At 44.1% G+C, this 17,896-nt stretch overlaps 1 protein-coding gene across 24 annotated transcripts in view; it reads left to right on the forward strand.

The window, feature by feature from the left end:
• Nucleotides 1–5,660: 5,660 nt before the first annotated feature.
• Nucleotides 5,661–17,896, forward strand: part of MARK3 (microtubule affinity regulating kinase 3) — a 65,348-nt gene continuing 53,112 nt past the window's right edge. For 13 of the 24 annotated variants that reach the window (XM_009675521.2, XM_068947157.1, XM_068947156.1 and 10 more), the window contains exons 1-2: nt 6,733–8,861; nt 8,964–9,038. In XM_009675521.2, coding sequence (XP_009673816.1) covers nt 8,754–8,861; nt 8,964–9,038 — 183 coding nt within the window. In that variant the 5' untranslated portion in view covers nt 6,733–8,753. Of the gene's footprint in view, nt 6,047–6,732; nt 8,862–8,963; nt 9,039–14,208; nt 14,248–17,896 lie in introns of those variants that run through there. The other 11 variants (XM_068947176.1, XM_068947174.1, XM_068947180.1 and 8 more) reach the window with 9 other exon arrangements.

The raw sequence follows: 17,896 nt of genomic DNA on the forward strand, positions 1-17,896 counted from the left end.
ATTGCTAGTGGATTCTTTGTCACTAGCAGTTTTTAAATCAAGAGGAATGTTTTTTTCCTGAAAGATACGATCTAAATCAAACGCAAGTGAATTCAGGGAAATCTGCTCCCAGGGACCTTAGGGCTTGGTTCTGCCGAATCTGCGCAGATCGCACAAGCAAGAGCTTGGGCCTGCATCTGGGGTTCTTGCAGGGAGCACCAGAGCTCAGACAAATTTGTACCTCCACGCACACTCCCGTAGAAACAGTCTAGACTTAAAAGTAGCCTTGGGTGTACAATTAACCATCTGCGTAGACACACTTAGAGGTCCTTGGGGAACACAGAATTCTTAATAGACAGCAGCAGCGAAGGGTATAATCAACAGGGATGCCAGCTGAGAGGCTCCCCTGACCATTAATTCCTTCAAATGTGCAAAGCGGCAAAGAGCTATTACAGGCACGATCTGCTGGTTGGATGCTAGGTGCTCCTGGCTTGCAGACTGAGGAGGAGGCTCTTTCTTACCACTTTTTGTCAAGTTTCTTCAGGCAAAACCCAGCACTTGGGGCTCATTGTGGGCCCTGGGAATTTCAACTCAGCTGTGTGCCTTGCATTAGCCCATCTACAATTGTAGATGTTCCTTTTCGAACACGCGTGGGCAACACCAGTTCTAGATAACCTGTGCCCAAAAAGCCTGGAACTTATCTCATTGCTACAAAACAATTACTTCCTACTAATGCTCAGGCACACCAACTATTAATTTGCACTTGAAAACATCACATGCACTAGAGTCATCTATTCTTTTCCTATCATTGTGAATGGAGGCTTTGATTCAGTATTAACCACACAGGAAACAGTGTAGGAGGAACAGTAACATGCCTGACTCAGATGGCAAAGCATCTGAAAGAATTTATGTTTAAGATACAGCCCTGTTGGGGTCATGCAGTAGGAAGAGGCTTGTTTTATAACACCTACTGTAGTTTTAAACTTACTAAGTCAAATTCAGAGCTAGCAGCGCGCCAGACTGGCTACTTGTCCTTTTGTGTTTCCTTTACAACCCACAAGGGGTCAGGTTTATGGAAAGCTAAGGAGACATTTTACATTTACTCAACGCTGACCTCGTGCCCAACCCATAAGAACGATTACTCACACCTGGCTCCATCCTGAGCAGTGTGATTCTGTCCCAAAGTCTATGTCCCATTTGCCTCAAATTCCCAGGGAAACAATGCAGTTTGTGCACATGACAGTGAGCCCAGCATGAAAGTTCGCCCTCCACGCACCATGCCACGTGGTCTGCAGGCACGGCGTACTGCGCGTGGCCTTACAAGCGAGACATATAATCCAGGAACCACCACCTGTTTGCTCCTATTCTCTCCATATTCCTAGCCAAGCGACTAACCCTCCCCGACCTGAGGAGGGCAGAACAACCGCGGTTGCACTGCCATGGCCATTCTGCTGCCCCCAAGGACTGGGTCTTCCCTTGCACCGAAAGGGGAGTTTGGACGCTGGGCGCGCATGGACCAAGGAGAGAAGCCAACGCACACAAGACCTTAGCCTGCCTTTTGAATCTTGTCGCTGCTTGGGTGAAAACACTGGATATGGAGCTGAAGAAGAAGATCTTTTTTCTTTCCAGTGTTGTTTCCTCTGCCATCAAAAACCCGTTTCACCCTGGCCTTGCAGCGTGTTACATTGGGCCTGAATGCTTTTCCTAATTATAATTAAGCACAAACTATTGATTCAGGTTGCAGACAGTAATCAGTACTCCTTTACCAATTGCATTGTCATGCACCATTTTCGAAATCACACATTTCTCCTTCCTATTATAAAATACTGTTAAGACTGCGTATTCTGTGAAAGTTAAAATTTAAAAAACAAATACAAATAATGATTTTAATTTTAAAGGTAACACTGGTGACAGAATAGCCCTGGAGATCTTCTACCGCATGGGATTATCTTAGAATTTCTAAGAAAAAAAGCAAGGTGTCAGAATATCCTGGTAGCAGAACACAACTCGTGCAGAACAAGAACAAATATTTGTTATAACCTTGTGGCTTTTAAAAACATGCTTTGTAAAGGCTTGAAGAAAAAATGAAGTCCTATTGGGGTTAACAATTATCAATCAAAACCGATATTTTTGTATGCATCAAAAGGATTTAATATGTGGGCAGACTCCCAGCTGGTGTATACTGTCATAGCTCCAGTGGACAATGAGGCAGCTATAACAATTACATTAGGTGATTCTCTACTTGCCTCTACCAGCTGATGCGCCCAGCCTTTAAAGTGAGGTAAGGGGAATATAAATACCTCAGTCAGTTCTGCATTTGCAACCTTTCTTGCAGAATGAAAACTCAAAAAAACACGCTTTTGAATAAATCAAAAAATATTCCTTATGTCTCCCACACATTGTACTCAATTCCACCATTTTTGCTCTGATCACAAATGCTGTTAAATTTATGGTCGACTGTGTACGTTCAGTGTAGTGTTACAGTGAATAGACGTGACATTTTCCAAAGGAAAAAAAAATCTAAATTCTTCACGATAACAGTGTTGTTTTGTATTGCATTCTTTTGTTTTCAGTGCGCAGCGATAGCCAAGAAAGTGACATAAAAACGGCACCTTAACTAGCATATCTGTTTCCTGTGTGTCTTTGAGTCATATTCTCCAATTTTACTAATAAAAAGTTTTTATAACTGTTAGCATTATAGAACAGTTAGCTCAAAACGTAAGCTGCAGCCTATTCTAGAGGGCATACAAACGTTGTCATCTAAGTCCCACCTACAAAATCTCTGTCACTATCGCTAGTGATAACACAAGAAGCAGAAACCAGAATTTGGCTGAGATCTCTGAGTTTTCAGAGCCTTTAGATAGGAAAAATCACCTTCTGATTTGTGAACTCAACTTGAGCAGTGCCTGATAACACGGAGAATATTTATAGAGAGCAACGAAATAGGAAAGTCACGCAATCTTTTTTTGACTATGGCAGCATTTTTACAAAGAAAGTGAATACACTTTGAAATCAACTCGTCTGCTTAAACATGAGAAACAGACCATACAGCAACAATGAGACATAAAAGAAAGTAGCTACTATGCAATTTGTCATTCCTTGTGCAAGCTCCTGCTATGTGGAAAAAAACAACACTAATCAATGCTGCTGTTTATTGGCAATAGAGCAGCAAAATCAGCCGTTATCTTTGGGGTCTCAAGTTCTTTCTTCAAAATCACTTTGCCAATCAGAAGTAAAATCCTGAGAGAAACAAAGATTCCTTTCCCACTACTCCCCCTTCCTCTTTCCCCCCTGCCCCTTTTTATTTGGGCTGTGAATGTTAAATGTGGGCTTTATTGAAGTAAACAGCAGAACGCCTATTGCATCAACAGGTCTAGGACTTTCACCTAACTATCTATAATTGCATAGTTTAAATTTTATCTGAGTGGAAGGGTGATATTAGTATAGATTAATAACATTACGCCGAGCTTATTTTAGTACCACTTGGTGTCTCAGCACAGACACAGACCTCAATTCTGCCGGCACTCAGGACAAGTAAACTCACACTCGCAGCAACGCTACTGAACTTGGCGTGCTGCTGAAAACTGCTGCCAGCCTTAAGCACTTGCAGTTCAGTATTCGGATGTTAGCTGGAGTCGCACAAACGCAGGAGGAGAGCGTTAGTCAGGTTAACAACCCAAGTAAACCTCCAAGTCTATTTTTACCCTTTTCCTGACTCTGTCATAAGTCAATTATCATTTTTCATAAACGTACTGTAAAGAACATATTCTACTGGCAACTGAAAAGAAAAAAAGGCGAAGAAGCAGCAAAAGCAGAGAGTCAGATCTGGATACTTTTCCTGGCTTTCCTTCAGGCTTCGTGACCGACCTTGGCAAACCAGAGAGAGGCAACTCCCACCCCGTTCTCAGTGCAAAGGGTCCTTGCCTGCTGCTGAAGGAGAGCGGCTGCACCAGGGACACCCAGAATCTGAGCACACATGCACACGGATGCGTGGAGACGTAGGCAAACACGACTGCCTGCACAAGAGAGAAGCGTTCCTCAAGCCCCAAATCCCTGTAGTTGATACAGGGCAAGGAGTCAGCTTAACTTGAGAGCAAGGCGGGAAGATGTCTCTCTCTCTCTGCAGGTCCGTTGGGTTTTCTCCTTCTGCGGGTCAGGTGTCACGGAGAATTTTGTAGCCCTGATGATGAAGGAACAGACAAGCAACTCATTTATCGGGCAGTGTTCAAAGGCTACTTCTCCTTGCCTGTGTCTCTAAAAGCAAGGAAACTATTACCTACACAACAGGATGGATTTCAAGGCTAAGCTAGTAAATATTTGTAAGAGACAAAGTTTGTCAGATAAGCTACGCTTTAGAAAGGCGAAATGTTATCGCTGTGGTGCCAGATCTCCAGAGATGCCAAGTTGCTACAAATCTCACCAAAACTAGCATTTGTTCTACGGAGGCTCACATTTTCTTCCCCCCCCCCGCCCCGGCCCCCAAAAAAACCACCACCAAAACTCCCAGAAACGGACGTTTGTCTCTAAACCATCTGTACATTGAGTATGTGCAAGTTACTTTTCTTTGTAGTCTTTAATTCCTCATTAGTTCTGCTCGTGAGCGCATCAAGGCCTCGCACACTCGAAAACGGCCGCGCGCGCTAAGTAACCGCCGGCCCCAGGGCGCACGAAGGCTGCGCTCCGACTGCACCGACTTTCGCCCTCCTGCAGCCAACGAGCCAGGCGCGAGGCGGGCAGTAAAACCCTCGGAGCCGCAGCCCGACGGCGCTCCGCTTAGCTCTGCGAGGGGCTCGGTGAGCCCCCCTCGTCCCCCTTTGGGCTAGCCAGGACCAACACAACTTTTGGCAGAGCGAGGCTGTTAAGGCCCGAGTCTTGCCGGCGGCCACGGGCGCCGCTCGCTCCCAACACTGGCCAAGCAGCGACCAAGTTCACGCGGATTTCAACGCTCCCGCGAGCGGGCAGCCGGATCCGTCTCCGCATCCTGCCTACAGAGCAGCGGTTTCCAGCACTTTCAGCGGGTTTCCACGATCCCCGCCCTGCCCCCGGCGGCGCTCCGGGCCCCCCCGCCCCGCGGCGGCGGCCCGAGGCCCCGGGCGGGAGGGGGCGGCGGACGCTGCGGCCGCAGCACCGGGCCAAGTGCGGGCACCAACGGCCCGGCCCCGGGCTAGAGGGCTGCAGGGCCGCCGGCGCCGGCCCCCCGGCGGCGCTGGGGCGGGGGGGAGGCGGCGGGGCGGGCCCTTCCGGTTCATGTCGGAGCTGGGGCTCGGCGCGGAGGAAGCCGGGCGGCCATCTTGGCTGGTCCGGGAGCGGCAGCGGGGCGGGGTGGGGGGGCAGGAAGGCGAGCGTAGCGCAGGCGGGCGGGCACCCACCCAGTCAGTCACCCACCCACCTCCCTCCCCCCCGCAGCCCGGCCTGCGGCCCGGGGCACGCCGGCCTTCTCGGAGCCTGGGGCGGGCGGGCTGCGGCGGGAGAGAGGCGGAGCAGGATGCGAGCGGAGGCCCGGTGAAGCGGGGCTGCAGGGGCGAGGAGAGGCGAGCCCCCGCGGCGGGCGGGCCGGCCTGAGTGCGCTGTAGCCGCCGTGCCCCGGCGGCGGCGGAGCAGAGGGGCCGCCGCCGCCGCCCTGCCCGGCTGCCCCGCGCTCCGCCGCCGCGCTCGATGCGGAGCCCGGCCGCCCGCCGCCGCCCGGCGCTGAGCCCTCCGCCCGCCCTGCTGCGGCCCTAGGATGAGCCCGGCGGGCGCCCAGGGGCAGACGCCGCTGCTTTCCCGCGGGGGGATCTAGCCGGGGCGTGGGGTGCCGCGGAGGAGGAGGAGGAGGGGGGGGGACAGCGAGGCGACGCCGCCCCCCGCCGCCCCCGTCCTTCATGGTGGCGCTCTGCGACCACCATCGCGGAGCAGCAGCGCAGCCCGTCCTCGCGGGGGGGCCGCGGCCGCGCCGGGGCTTTTGTGCGTGCGCGCGCGTGTGTGTGTGTGTGGGGCTGTGGCGAGCCGCGCCGCGCTGCCGCCCGCCTGAAGTAAAATGTCCACTCGGACTCCATTGCCCACGGTGAACGAGCGCGACACGGAAAATGTAAGTCCCGCGGCGGGGGAGGGGGGGGAAGGGAGGGGAGGGAGCCTCCCCCGGGGCCGGGAAGTGGGGGGGGGGGGTGTAGAGAGGACCGACCCCCGCCCCAGGCCGCCGCGGGGGTCTCCCGGCCCGGGGAGGGAGGAGGAGGAGGCGGAGGGGGGGTTGAACTGTGGCGGCCCGCTCCGCCGCATCCCTGCCCGGGCAGTGCCCGCTGCGGCCTTTCCCTCAGGTGTCTCTGGGTCGCGCGGTTTTGGGAGGGGGTGGTGACAGGGCACAGGAAGGCTCCGCGGGCGGCGGCGGAGACCAGGAGGCCCCATGCGATGCTGTGGCCCCCTCACAGACGGCCTGGCCGCCGGCCGGCAGCGGCCGGAGAAGCTGCTAGTCAGCAGACTGCAGGCAGTAACTCCGCTGTGGTAGGGGTGGGCTCGGTGACCTAGATAATAGGGCCTTTTCCGTGTTTTAATTTTCATGGTTCTACCCGATAATGACGCTGTTCTGCCGGTCACCTGTTCGGATGGCGTTAAAAGGTCCTCTTTCCGAAATTACCTTCTCGGCTAGAGAGCCTGTTCCTGCTTTCATTTCATTTCTTGTTTCCCTTCGGCAGACAGGGCTTAGCGATATAAATGCCTTGTTTAAAACATGCCATTTCATTCACAAGCTTAAGTCAAACGCTGTATTAACAATCATACAGGTCGCGTGCTAAAGGGGAGGGAAAAAAAAAAAAAAAAAAACAGAGTACTGCCACATGAGCAGATAGCCAAAAACGAAGCTCAGTGGGAGAGTCCCTTTCTGCAGATAGGAACTATAATTCTTGTAAGTTAAAAATTACTTGATCCCACTGTGTTCTCCCGTCTGACCATTATTCTGTTTATCCTCTGGGCAAAATGTAAGCAGCTGTGCAGAAGGGAGGTGTCACCCAGGATAGGTCTAAAAGGAGTTGATTAGTAAACTTTGTATTTACCTCCTTACAAAGGCTACCTGATGTTCTTTATAAGTCAGATGTCAAGCTTGATAGAAGAGGATTTTTTTTTGGAGGGTGCTTATCTTCTGGATTGGCATGAAAAGTGGAAGCTTTGGTTAAAGATCAGGAAAAACCGCTGGATTGTTCAGCACAAGAAAAGTGATGGTAGCCCCATTGTTTAAAACAAGACCAGACAAAGCATTAGAAAACATGCTGCATGGAACAATTGCTGCATTACCAGGGATTTGGATTTTATTGGCATAATAGGCACTTCTAACTTCTGTGATCTGTATTTGTTTTAGCACTTGATGCAACCTGCAGGCTAAGGGCTATATTAAGCAAAAAGCCAACTAAGCATATTTGGTTGTAAAATCTCAATGAGCTTCCTGCCTTGTGGGAGAAAATAATTAAAATATTGTGTGGCCCTTTCTATGCCATGGGGAGAGGTGAAGTTGTCGGGTACTCTACAAAGTACTTGACAAAGTTTATTCAGATAATTACTCTAGTCTGTGAGCAAACCTGACTGAGGTTTTCAAGCTCCACTCACGTGTATCAAGGCCGCCCAGTAAATCACTTTAGAAAACTGTTCATATCAGGTTCCTAACATAATTAATTCAAACTCCACTGTAGATAACTTAATGGTGGAAAGACTTGGTAAGTGCTTGAGGAAATAAATTATTCACAAGCTGTGTGTTCTAGCACTTGAAGTTAGATTTTACATGTCTTCCACTTAAGTCACCTCATTCTCACTTCAGAATATTGGACTAACACTTCTCTTTAGTGATCTTTGTGACTTAACGTACAGGGGTTGTCTTGCTTGCAGATGAATTGCCTTAGGTTTTGATTAAGGCAGATCTCTTAAACGCTGTAATTGGGGCTGGTGACCACAGAAATACCTGTAGGTAGTGGTATGGGTGGTTACTCAGATTAATCCCTCCCTGTCAAATCCATTGAAACAATACAGTACTACATTCCTCAAAGAGGCTTTCTCTGCTATTCTGACCGTCAGCTGTTAAGAAAGGCACCTAAATGCATGCTGTTAAACATTACGAAAATTAAATTTTAATCTGATATTTAGTTTGTCTGAATTACGCCCGCACCTGTAAATGCATGCAAAATTACCCTCTGGTTCTATTTTTTGCTACAAAATATAGCATTTTTGCTACTTCAACTAACTGTTTTTCCACCCTAAAGCCTGATGTATATTGGCAGGTGAATTGAGCCCTTGATTCTCTTTCACTTCAGTGAGGTTTAATTAGTTAATATTCATGGGACTCTTTGAAGTTCAGGTGGGAAGATGCTTTAGAAGTGCCAAGCAGTCAGACAGCCTTTGGGCCATGGCCCCCCTTATCGTCTTTTCTCTATTTGGAAGATTACCACTGCTGACAAAGGCTTGGCTGGTGCTGAATCTGGTTTAAGTGTGCTGATCATAGTTTATCCTGCCTATACTTGCATTTTTGAAAATGGAGTTAGCCTCCAGAATGATGGTGAACAGAAATTATCATTGTCTATGCTTGCAGGTAACCACGTTCAGCAGTTGGTAATTCTTGTGGAATAGAGGAGGCCTAATTGTCAGTGCTTGCTTGCCTTTTTTTTTTTTTTTTAAGGTAGCGCATACCACTTCTTATTGAGACACTTCAATGCATATATTACTAAAGTGGAAATACATTCACAGTGACTTTCCCCAAAAGCTACTCACAGCTATCAAACCTTTAAAGTTCGAGATTGAAGAATCTGTGGCAACAGGTCATGTTTTTGAGAGGAAAGGCATCCCAGATGATCTGTGATCACAGGAACTTCCTACTCGGACAGTTGGGAACTGACCATTTGCCTGCAAATTTGCTCCTCACCACAAAGGTAGAGTAGCTCCTTGCTGGCAGTGCCTTTTACAGCAGTGGCTGTCAGCTGCTTAGGGGACAGGAGTGAAGGAGAGGGTCAGATCTTTTCTATTTTCTGCAGTATTTTATGTCCTGCGTATGGGAGAAGAAGCAACCGAGGCAGAAGAGACCTCCTTCCCCAAAACGGAGAGAGAAGGTAGACTCAGTAGACGACACTAGTATACCTGTTTTATTAGTGATGGGGAGGAAGAGACAAACTCCCTGGAGGAGGAAAGAGTGTGGAAACACAGCGGAAAAGGAAAATAGGTGGTGGAAAACAAGATATAAGGAGGCACAGAGGAATGTGCATATGGCAGCATGGAAGACAGCCAGTGACAAAGAAACAGCAGCAGAAAGAACAGATTCTGGAGAGCAGGACAAATATATTCAGAAAAAAATTTCCCAAGGAATGACAAGGTGATAGGGAATTGTGGATAGAAACAAGGAAATAAAGGTGGTAAAGATTTTTTTTTTTTTAAGAGCATGAAATAGCAAGAGAAAGAAACATTTCTGAGTGAACAGTTTAATCTAAACCTCAATCTTCATTGCACAGCTGTGTTTCTGGGGAAAAAAAAAGACTAAGGTAACTGTTTTGAATGTGTTTTGTGTTGCAGACCAATCTGAATTCAAAATACAAGTAATTTGAGGAAAAGCGAAACTAAAATATACTCTTATCGCCGTGACTGTGGCTAATGTGAAAAATTTGCTATTGAAAAATGCCAACGTGATGGCAATTGTGCTTGTTCAAGCCTGTACAAAAGGATTCTGTGCAGCAAAACTGTCTCATTTCCTTTTCTATATTTAAAAAGGGTTAGTAAGTTTAGGGTTAGACCCAAAAATTTATTTTCAAGATACTGTGAAGGTGTAGGTGGTAGCTCTTGATTTATTACTGATTAGATCTGAAATGCATTAAAGCATTTGCAGACAATATGCAAGCTCACATTAGTCTATATATTATTTAGCACACTTCTCCTATTACAAATAGATGTGTAATCAGAATGCTTTCTTCCATAGTGTGAAATCAATTTTTTTTAAAGGGTGGGATGGGAAGAAGTGTGCCTGTGGCCAAGAGTTCTGTTCTTCTGCAGGGACGTCTAGGTTCTCTCACGTTTTTTCACCCATTATACACATGTTGTTTTGAATTAGATTAGGTGAAGGGGACAAAAGAACTAGAAATAAAATATGTTTCAGGAATTCGTCTGGGATGCATTTTTAATACAATTTTTGCAGAGCAGGAAAATTCTTTTTGTGCATTTCGTAATGCCTGGGATACCCAATAGGTACAGTACTGTGTGGCTTGTACTCAGAAAAATAACCTCTGTTGTATAGTATTGTGACTCACTGAGTGTTAGTGTTTTTTTCACTTTTTGAAGTGAGACGTTTCACTCTTCAGCCCTAAACAACCTATATTGTATCATTTAAACATTCAGTTTTGCTGTCAGCGTGAACTGATGCAGGAATCAATCCTGGCTGCCTCTTCCCACCTATCATTTTTGTGAACACTAATTATTGTGTAATTGTACTATGAGTCTGATCTGCTCTATGATCTGGCTAAAACTAATTCCTCCTCGTTCTGTGTAGCTGTTAATACTGACAAAAAGGAGAGGATGGGAATGCCCAGTTCTGGTGGGAAAAGGCTAGAAACACTTCTCGCTACTTTGTCATAGCTCGGTTAAAGCCAGTCATCGTGCAGCACTGTAAGGCTAGGATAACTTATGTTGTGCCACAACCAAAAGCAGAGGTATATAACTGCAGTTACGCACCTTTCTTGTGTTCTTGTGCTTCTGGTAACTAACCCTCTTCTTTCTCTTTACGTGCTTTCAGTAACACAGAAAAACTAAGCTACAGTATCATAAGGCAGAAGTTGTTAAGTCAGGTGTTTCTGTTTGTGTTTTCTTATCGCCACTGAATGTGACTTAAATTGTACGCAATTTACTTCAAAGTAGCAATCTGCAAAATTAAACCTAGCTACACAAATTCTTGGAAGAAAACAAGACAACTGGAAATACAGTTTTTAGTACACTAAACTTCCATAGCCGCCTTCCAAGGCTTTCTTACCAGTTCACTAAATGTCGTTACCGGCTGGATTCTCTATCTTAATTCTGGCTGAAAGACGCTGTCACGTTGATGTAAGCAGATGATTCCTGTTGACTAAACATCTCAGGTGACTCAAGCATAAGAAATTCTAAGAGTGGAGACATTTGTCTCTCTAGATCTCCATTTCATATGGTGTATAAGTAGCGTGTGTCTGCAACTTCCTCCTCCCTTCGGTCAGATAATGCTACCTTGTGCAAGTCAGCCAGCTCAGAAATGGAGGTCACCTTTTTAGGCTCATGGCATATTATGTTGGCCCTGCTTAGTTTGGAGAACGTCTGCCCCTAAAAATCTTAGAATGTGTAAGGTGAATAGATGCTTACGCTCTGAATACACTTAAACCTGAAAGGTACGAAGTACACCTGTGGTAACACTCAGGGATGGATGAAACCCTAACAAGAATTTTTGGCCCATAGAGGAGCAGCTTGTTGAGCTGTTTGTGTATGTGAATGTATGTGTGTGTGTGTGTACATATATACAAAAATTAACTTTCAAATCAGATTTGTTCCTGCAGGGTTAAAGCCTGTAAAAGGTTTTCTATCTGCAAGCTCAATGTGCTCTTTGAAAACCAACTGCGAGAGTTTTTTTTTGTTTAGCATGTAATTACTAACAATGATGATTCTGGAAACAACTTAGTAGGCAGTATTGTTGATGAAGAATAGAATATGGTTGGCTCTTCAGCTGTTATTCCCCAGGCTAATGTCAATAAATATCAATTTTAATCAGCAGTAAAGAAACTTTGGCTTGAAAGATATGATAAATGTCAGATCTTGATATGCAAAGTAGCCAAAGACCTTTTAAAAGGCTTTTCTAAACAGTACCAGACTTATCTTCTTGATTATGTAAGCAGAATTTCTTCACTGTTGTGGTGTTCGGTGCTAATCATGGAATTACAAATTGCATCTCTTTCGTATGCTGCTGGATAGAATATGAGCTGAACTACATCAGATACATCAACACAGACATTAGTGCTTATATGTTTAAAGCAAGGTCTGCACCGTCTGTCAAGGGGAGCACCTTTCCTTTGCTGAAGGCTGTTAGTGCTCAACTGTGGGAGCTTTCCCCCTCCCCTTCACAGGGTAGTGGTGCCGAGCTTTGTCTCTTGCTCTTCGCATAGGCAGTCTGTGTGAGCGTGTAGGTGTTAAATGCAACCCTTTTGTTAGTAATATTCCCCTTGTGTAGAGTGGAAATCTCTTGTGTGTCAGTTTGTACTGTCAGCCTCCATCAGGCTGCACAATGTAGTGACTTGAATTGAGTGTTTTGATTTGAAGCTGGTTTGTCCTGACTGTTGCTTTTTTTTTTTTTTTTTGCTTTTTTTTTTCCCCCCTCCCTCCCTCTGCCTGCTGGGGGTAGGGAGAATTGGGAATGTGTTTCAAGAGTTATAGCCTGTGTGTACAGAAGATTGTACTCTCTTTTTTTAAACTGGTTGTTTGGCAAATATGGCCTAATTAAACTAGCCAGTCATTTTCATGAAGCGTCATACCAGTTAAATGAACAGGTAGAATAATAGGTCAAGAATTGCACAGTGAATTCTTCACCTGTTGAGAATGGAAACATCCAAATCCAGATAAGTCTTTTTCTCCCCTTACCTGGCTATAATGTATTTATAGAGGTCAGTTTATTTCTTTTACTGCATTATAACCATCCCAGCTGTCCCACTTGATCATGGCAACCATAATGGTAGGGCTGCACAAAACTTAAGTCAATACATCTGCTTTCATGGACTGACAACTTTAATGCCACATCAGAGACGATTTTCCTTCATAAGACGGCATTTAGAATTTCGTGAGATGGAAGGATCACTGTTTGTCCTTAAGACTGGTTATCTGGCAAGCTAGTTTAAAAACTAATTTGAATTGTATGCGTCCAGACCGAAGAATTGGTTATTCAATCGTAAGCACAGTCATACTAGGCCTAACAAAATCTGTCTTGCTCAGTGTCTTGCACTGCTTCATGCAGTGGCCAGTAGTAGAATGGAGATAAAAACGAGGACAAGCAAAGAAAATTCTCCCTGATGTTTTCCTGTTTTATAATAATTGCTAATTTAGAGACTCCCTGAACAGTATCTTGCATATGGACAATTGTGGTTAAATGTTTGTTTTGAAACCCTTCAGTGGTCACTGAAGATTTAAGTCTGTGTTTTGACTTTCCACTAGAATTCCTTCATAAGCAGCTGCAGGATGCTCTACTGGCTTGGTCTGTGCCTTTTTTTTTTTTGTGGACCTGTCTGTGCAGTAAGACACTACCTCTGAGAATATTCTTAGGGCTAAGCTTTTTTCTCTTACACTGAGTAGTACTCGGCAGTTTGTATTTTCTTAAAGATGTTAATGATAAATGCGAACAAAATACAGCACATTGTTAGGAAGGACTGCAGTAAAGTTAATCATTTTTAAAATGTTTAGTTTTAAATATTTTGGTGTATTAAAAATCTATGTCAAATTCCTGATATGTTTTTCTATATGTGAGTGCTATGAAATCATGGGGGAGGGAAATTACTATGTGTTTCTATTTTGTGTCCCCATATTAGGGTAATGAAAAAATTTACTTAGTTTTTCAAATGTTCATTATGCCTCCGAATGTTTAGCTTATTAGCATTATCAGGGATGGACTTGAAAACACAAATTTTTCTCGTTAAAATTAAAAATGCTAAATCTAATGAAACTATCATAATTCTTACTGGTCAGACAGCTTTCCAAGAGGCTGTGTAATATCACTTTGTAATATTTCGTCCAAGGATGGGGTAACCAGCTAAGGTAGTAGACGGTCCTAGAGATATGAGAGGTGAAATTTTAATAGTTCATGTGTTTGATCAGAAGGTTATTTTCACTATTGTACAACATAGATGCTTCCAAAAAAAAAATTAATACTGTTTGTCGTCCCTGTTCTAGAAAGCAAGCTTACGACTTAACATGCGTAAACATGGATTTTTTTCTGGTCTTGGCCATGCTAATTTCTTAATATTTTTCAGCGCTTTGAATAAATTTCAGATTCTGTCTCTTTCAGGTTATTTCAGCTGTTGGCACCTTTTAAGTATTGTAAGAACTTTGACGCTAGTCATCCTCTCTGTCCGTGTATTTTTAAATCTCTGAACGCTAAGATATCTCTAATCGTACAGATATTGGATAATGCTAACATTTATCAGAGATATCGGTTGTCAGCACCTTCATACTTCATTTGCTTTTTACTTTTTTCTTTTCTTTCTCTTCATGCTAATCATTATCTGGCTATGAAAGGATGTCGGCTCATCATTGGGGGAAGGCTTTTGCGAAAAGGTGGGTTTTGCATTGTGCTCCAAATGTAGTTGGTCTTGGGCTCAATCCCTCCCTTGCAGTAAGGACTCTCACATCTGAAGGTGTTCTACTCCATTTCCAGGTTTTTCTGGGTTGAGTAATAACAGTGGGGTTTGGTGGGGGGTAGGGAGGTGGAGTTTTTGGCAGGCGGTTGAGTAAAGTTGTCTTATTGGCTTGAAAATGGATCGTTCTGTTTGGAGGTCGCTTCTACCACGTGCAAAAAAAAGCCTTTAAAGCTAAGACTTTGAAATGGAACCTGATGCATGCCAAGATTTGGAAGAAGGTGCTGTCTTGTCATGGGTGGAATTTAGGAGACCTTTTTTGAAATAAGGTAGTGACTCTGGCTAGCCTCAGGCCACGTAAAGTATTGCAGTCGCCTTGCTTCACTTCTCTCTCTACAGTATGATAGTCTTTCTTGACTTGACTGTGGTGTAAAGAGGTATTTTGGGAATCACTCAGGCCCGTGGTGAGTGTCACAAAAGTGTTTTACAGAGAATGCGTTTCCATTAGATACATCTCACCTATCACAGTGTATGAAGACTGATTACAAATAAGCAGCACATGCTTGTTTTAAATGTTACGTTTTTAAGGCAAAAACCTTTTATTGTTGAAGGCTTTAGCCACATGAATGTGGACCCGGGAAAAAAGCCTGAAGTTGAACAACGTTTTGGAGGATGAAAAGGCAAAATCTGCTAAATTGGAGATTTATTTAGGAAAAGACAAATGATTTGCATCTCAATATAGGGAGCGGAGGATCCTATTAATGTTTCTTCTTGGTGAGACAGGAATTGTTAATCTGTTGGATGGTTTTGTTGCATCAAAGTAGCTGCTGAGGAAATTACCCTGGGAAGCAGTGAGGTTCAGCCGAGTGCTACACAAGCCACTGCCTGACTGGAACTCTTTATGGGCCATCTATATTTGTCCTTTTTGCCTTCAACATTTAGTTTTTCTTCCCATCTACTCCCCATGGCTTCTTGAAAAATGACTTGGGTGGGAGAAATGCTTTGTTTTACTTGTTTTTGATTTTATGGCTTTTGGTACTGTACGCTCTCAAGACCTTTTCTTCCTTCATTTCCATGAGCAAAAAAACAACCATGCTGAAGCTAGGAAGTGGTTCTCTGCAGTTTTTGGAAAGTTTGTGTTCTGCTCAACATAAGAATTCTGTATTGGACAGTAGAAGGAATTGCTGATAGATCTACTTATTATGTGAAGTGAAATAAAGTCCAAATTAGATGTGCTTACAAATGAGCTGATTTATACAGAGCTGAACACAGCAATGAGCAAGTCAGTTGGAGATAACTGAACTGCTTGGGGGGGGATATACTGCTTGATTTCAAACACTGCAACTCAAAAAGGTCAAACTCTTTAAAAGAAAGTCTGGGTTAGAGTGGAAATGAAAACCTCCATGCAAGGAGTTTGTGTTAAACTTATCAACGCTAAGTACTAATAAATTCACAACCTTTAATTCCTCTCTTTAAGTGTAAAGATAGAAAGTATAAAAAAAGGATAGGACACAAGAAGGCATTCCTCGATAGAAGTAAGGATGGGGGAACTCTCCAGATCCATTCTATGTAGCAAAACACCCCAATTAATGTAACTTGTTAATACAAAAAAAGCTCCTTTTTTTCCTAGTATTGTTTATATAGAGTAGAATATGAATAAGGTCAGTTCTGAATAACACGTACCCAGATTTTCTGGTCTAGGAGCAATTTGTACCCGATGTCCGCATCTGAATTGCCTCAGTAAAAGCTAACTCCGGTCTAACACAACTTATCAGTTCAAGCACAAGGCAGCACAAATGTAGATACTCTGTTTCCAGAGCCAGCTGGCTGGTTCAGAAACCAACATACTTAGTGAATCCTTATGCTGTGGAGCCTGAGCTAATAAACTCTGCTTTGGGGACAGAAAGGCTCTTGCTAAAGCCAGCTTGTGTGTCTGTACCACATGCCCAGATCTGGAAGTGCTGTCTTCAAAGCAGTTCTGCTGTACTTCCGTTTCCAAGGTAGATGATCAGCTCAGTGTGGTGCCATGTAAGTAGTACAGTTGTGTTCCTGGGATACCGCACTTGAACCAAAAGTGAGCCTTCCTCTGACCTACGCAAGAAATATCCTTGTGGCCCTGTGCAGGACATCCCCAGTCCCTGATTACTGGGGACAGTAATGTCAACGTCTAGCATCAGCAGTTGCTGCTGTTTCTAGCTGGTCTGAATAACTTGACACTTGAGTGTACCAAAAATGCAGACAGGGGAGTTCTCTGCGTTGTGTGACAAGTTTTGTTAAAAGTCAAAGTTTAGGGAAGTATAGAGGATTTGCGCTGCTGTGCCAGTGCATGCAGGGGTAAATAAGATGACCTGAAAATTAGTGTCAGCCTGGCATTAATGGCACGCAAAATAGTGATTCAAGATTTCAGTTTCTTCAGGATACAGTCAAGGGTATAGGTCCTTCAGTTGGGCTTTTGGGGGGAAAATTGGTCTTGTCAGTCCGTTCTTTGAGAATGCTTGATTGAGAAATGTTGATCCAATTGTGATAGTTCTTGAGATATAGTGAACAAGGAATAGTTATCAAGCTCTTTACGTTTCTAGTGAATCTTGTTATGGATGTACTTCTTGTTCCTGTGCCGTTTATTAGTGGTTCGGAATAAATGTTTAACGTTGCCCCTGAAACTGTTCATGTAGGATAAAGATCCCTGGAGTATTGCCTAGGGCAGGGAGGGCCAATCATCCAGCATACATAATAAGCTGCCTGTAAGGAAACTGTATTTCACTACAGCCGTAAGTGAGATCATTCATCTAAGGCACAAGGATGAAAGTCACTGTGTGTGTTAAGGGAGGGGAAAGCAATAATTCTTAGAACAGAGTTGGAATTGGTGTTGGATGATCAAATATAAACGGTCTTCTGCCAAGAAGGTTAGTTCTATCCGTGTGTAATGAGTGGAGTGCTGAATAGAAGATGTAATCTATGTTTGGTCTTACCGCAACTGCTGTTGGGATGGCATGTCCAGCTCTAGCACAAATACCACAAAAAGATGTTGGAAGAATTGGAGGGGGTTCTAAAGAGAACTACACGAAACGTTTTCTAGTTTGTAATCATTCTTAGAGCAGCCGGCTTAGGGTAGGGAGTTATAGTTTTATATATATATATATATATATATATATATATATATATATATATATATATATATGTGTGTGTGTGTGTGCATATATATATGTGCATATATATAAAACTATATAGACACTACAGAGGGAGAGTACAGTTTTTGTATGTATAGTGTTAACTATATGAATACACTATATATAGTGTGTATGTATAGTTTTATTTTTTTATATATATTATGTGTGTGTGTGTATATAGTTTATTAAGGTGAAGGGGTAATGTGATCATAGTAATTAAGTACCTACCTGGGAAATAGAAATCTGGTAACATTGCAGCCGGTAGTGGTAACCAGGCAATAGCAAGATGCTAAAGCACAGCTGATGCTAAAACGTTACATGCGCACCACATTTTTGCAGGGACTTTTTTAAATGGTAACTATTGAAACAACTTTCCAAGAGTTATGATAGACTTCCTGTCACTAGTGTTTCTTAAATGAAATGAGTGTCTTTTTAAAAATGGTTTGATCGTAGATGTTGGAC

This window comes from Struthio camelus, chromosome 5, assembly GCF_040807025.1.
Source record: "Struthio camelus isolate bStrCam1 chromosome 5, bStrCam1.hap1, whole genome shotgun sequence".
NCBI classification, from domain to species: Eukaryota; Metazoa; Chordata; class Aves; order Struthioniformes; family Struthionidae; genus Struthio; species Struthio camelus.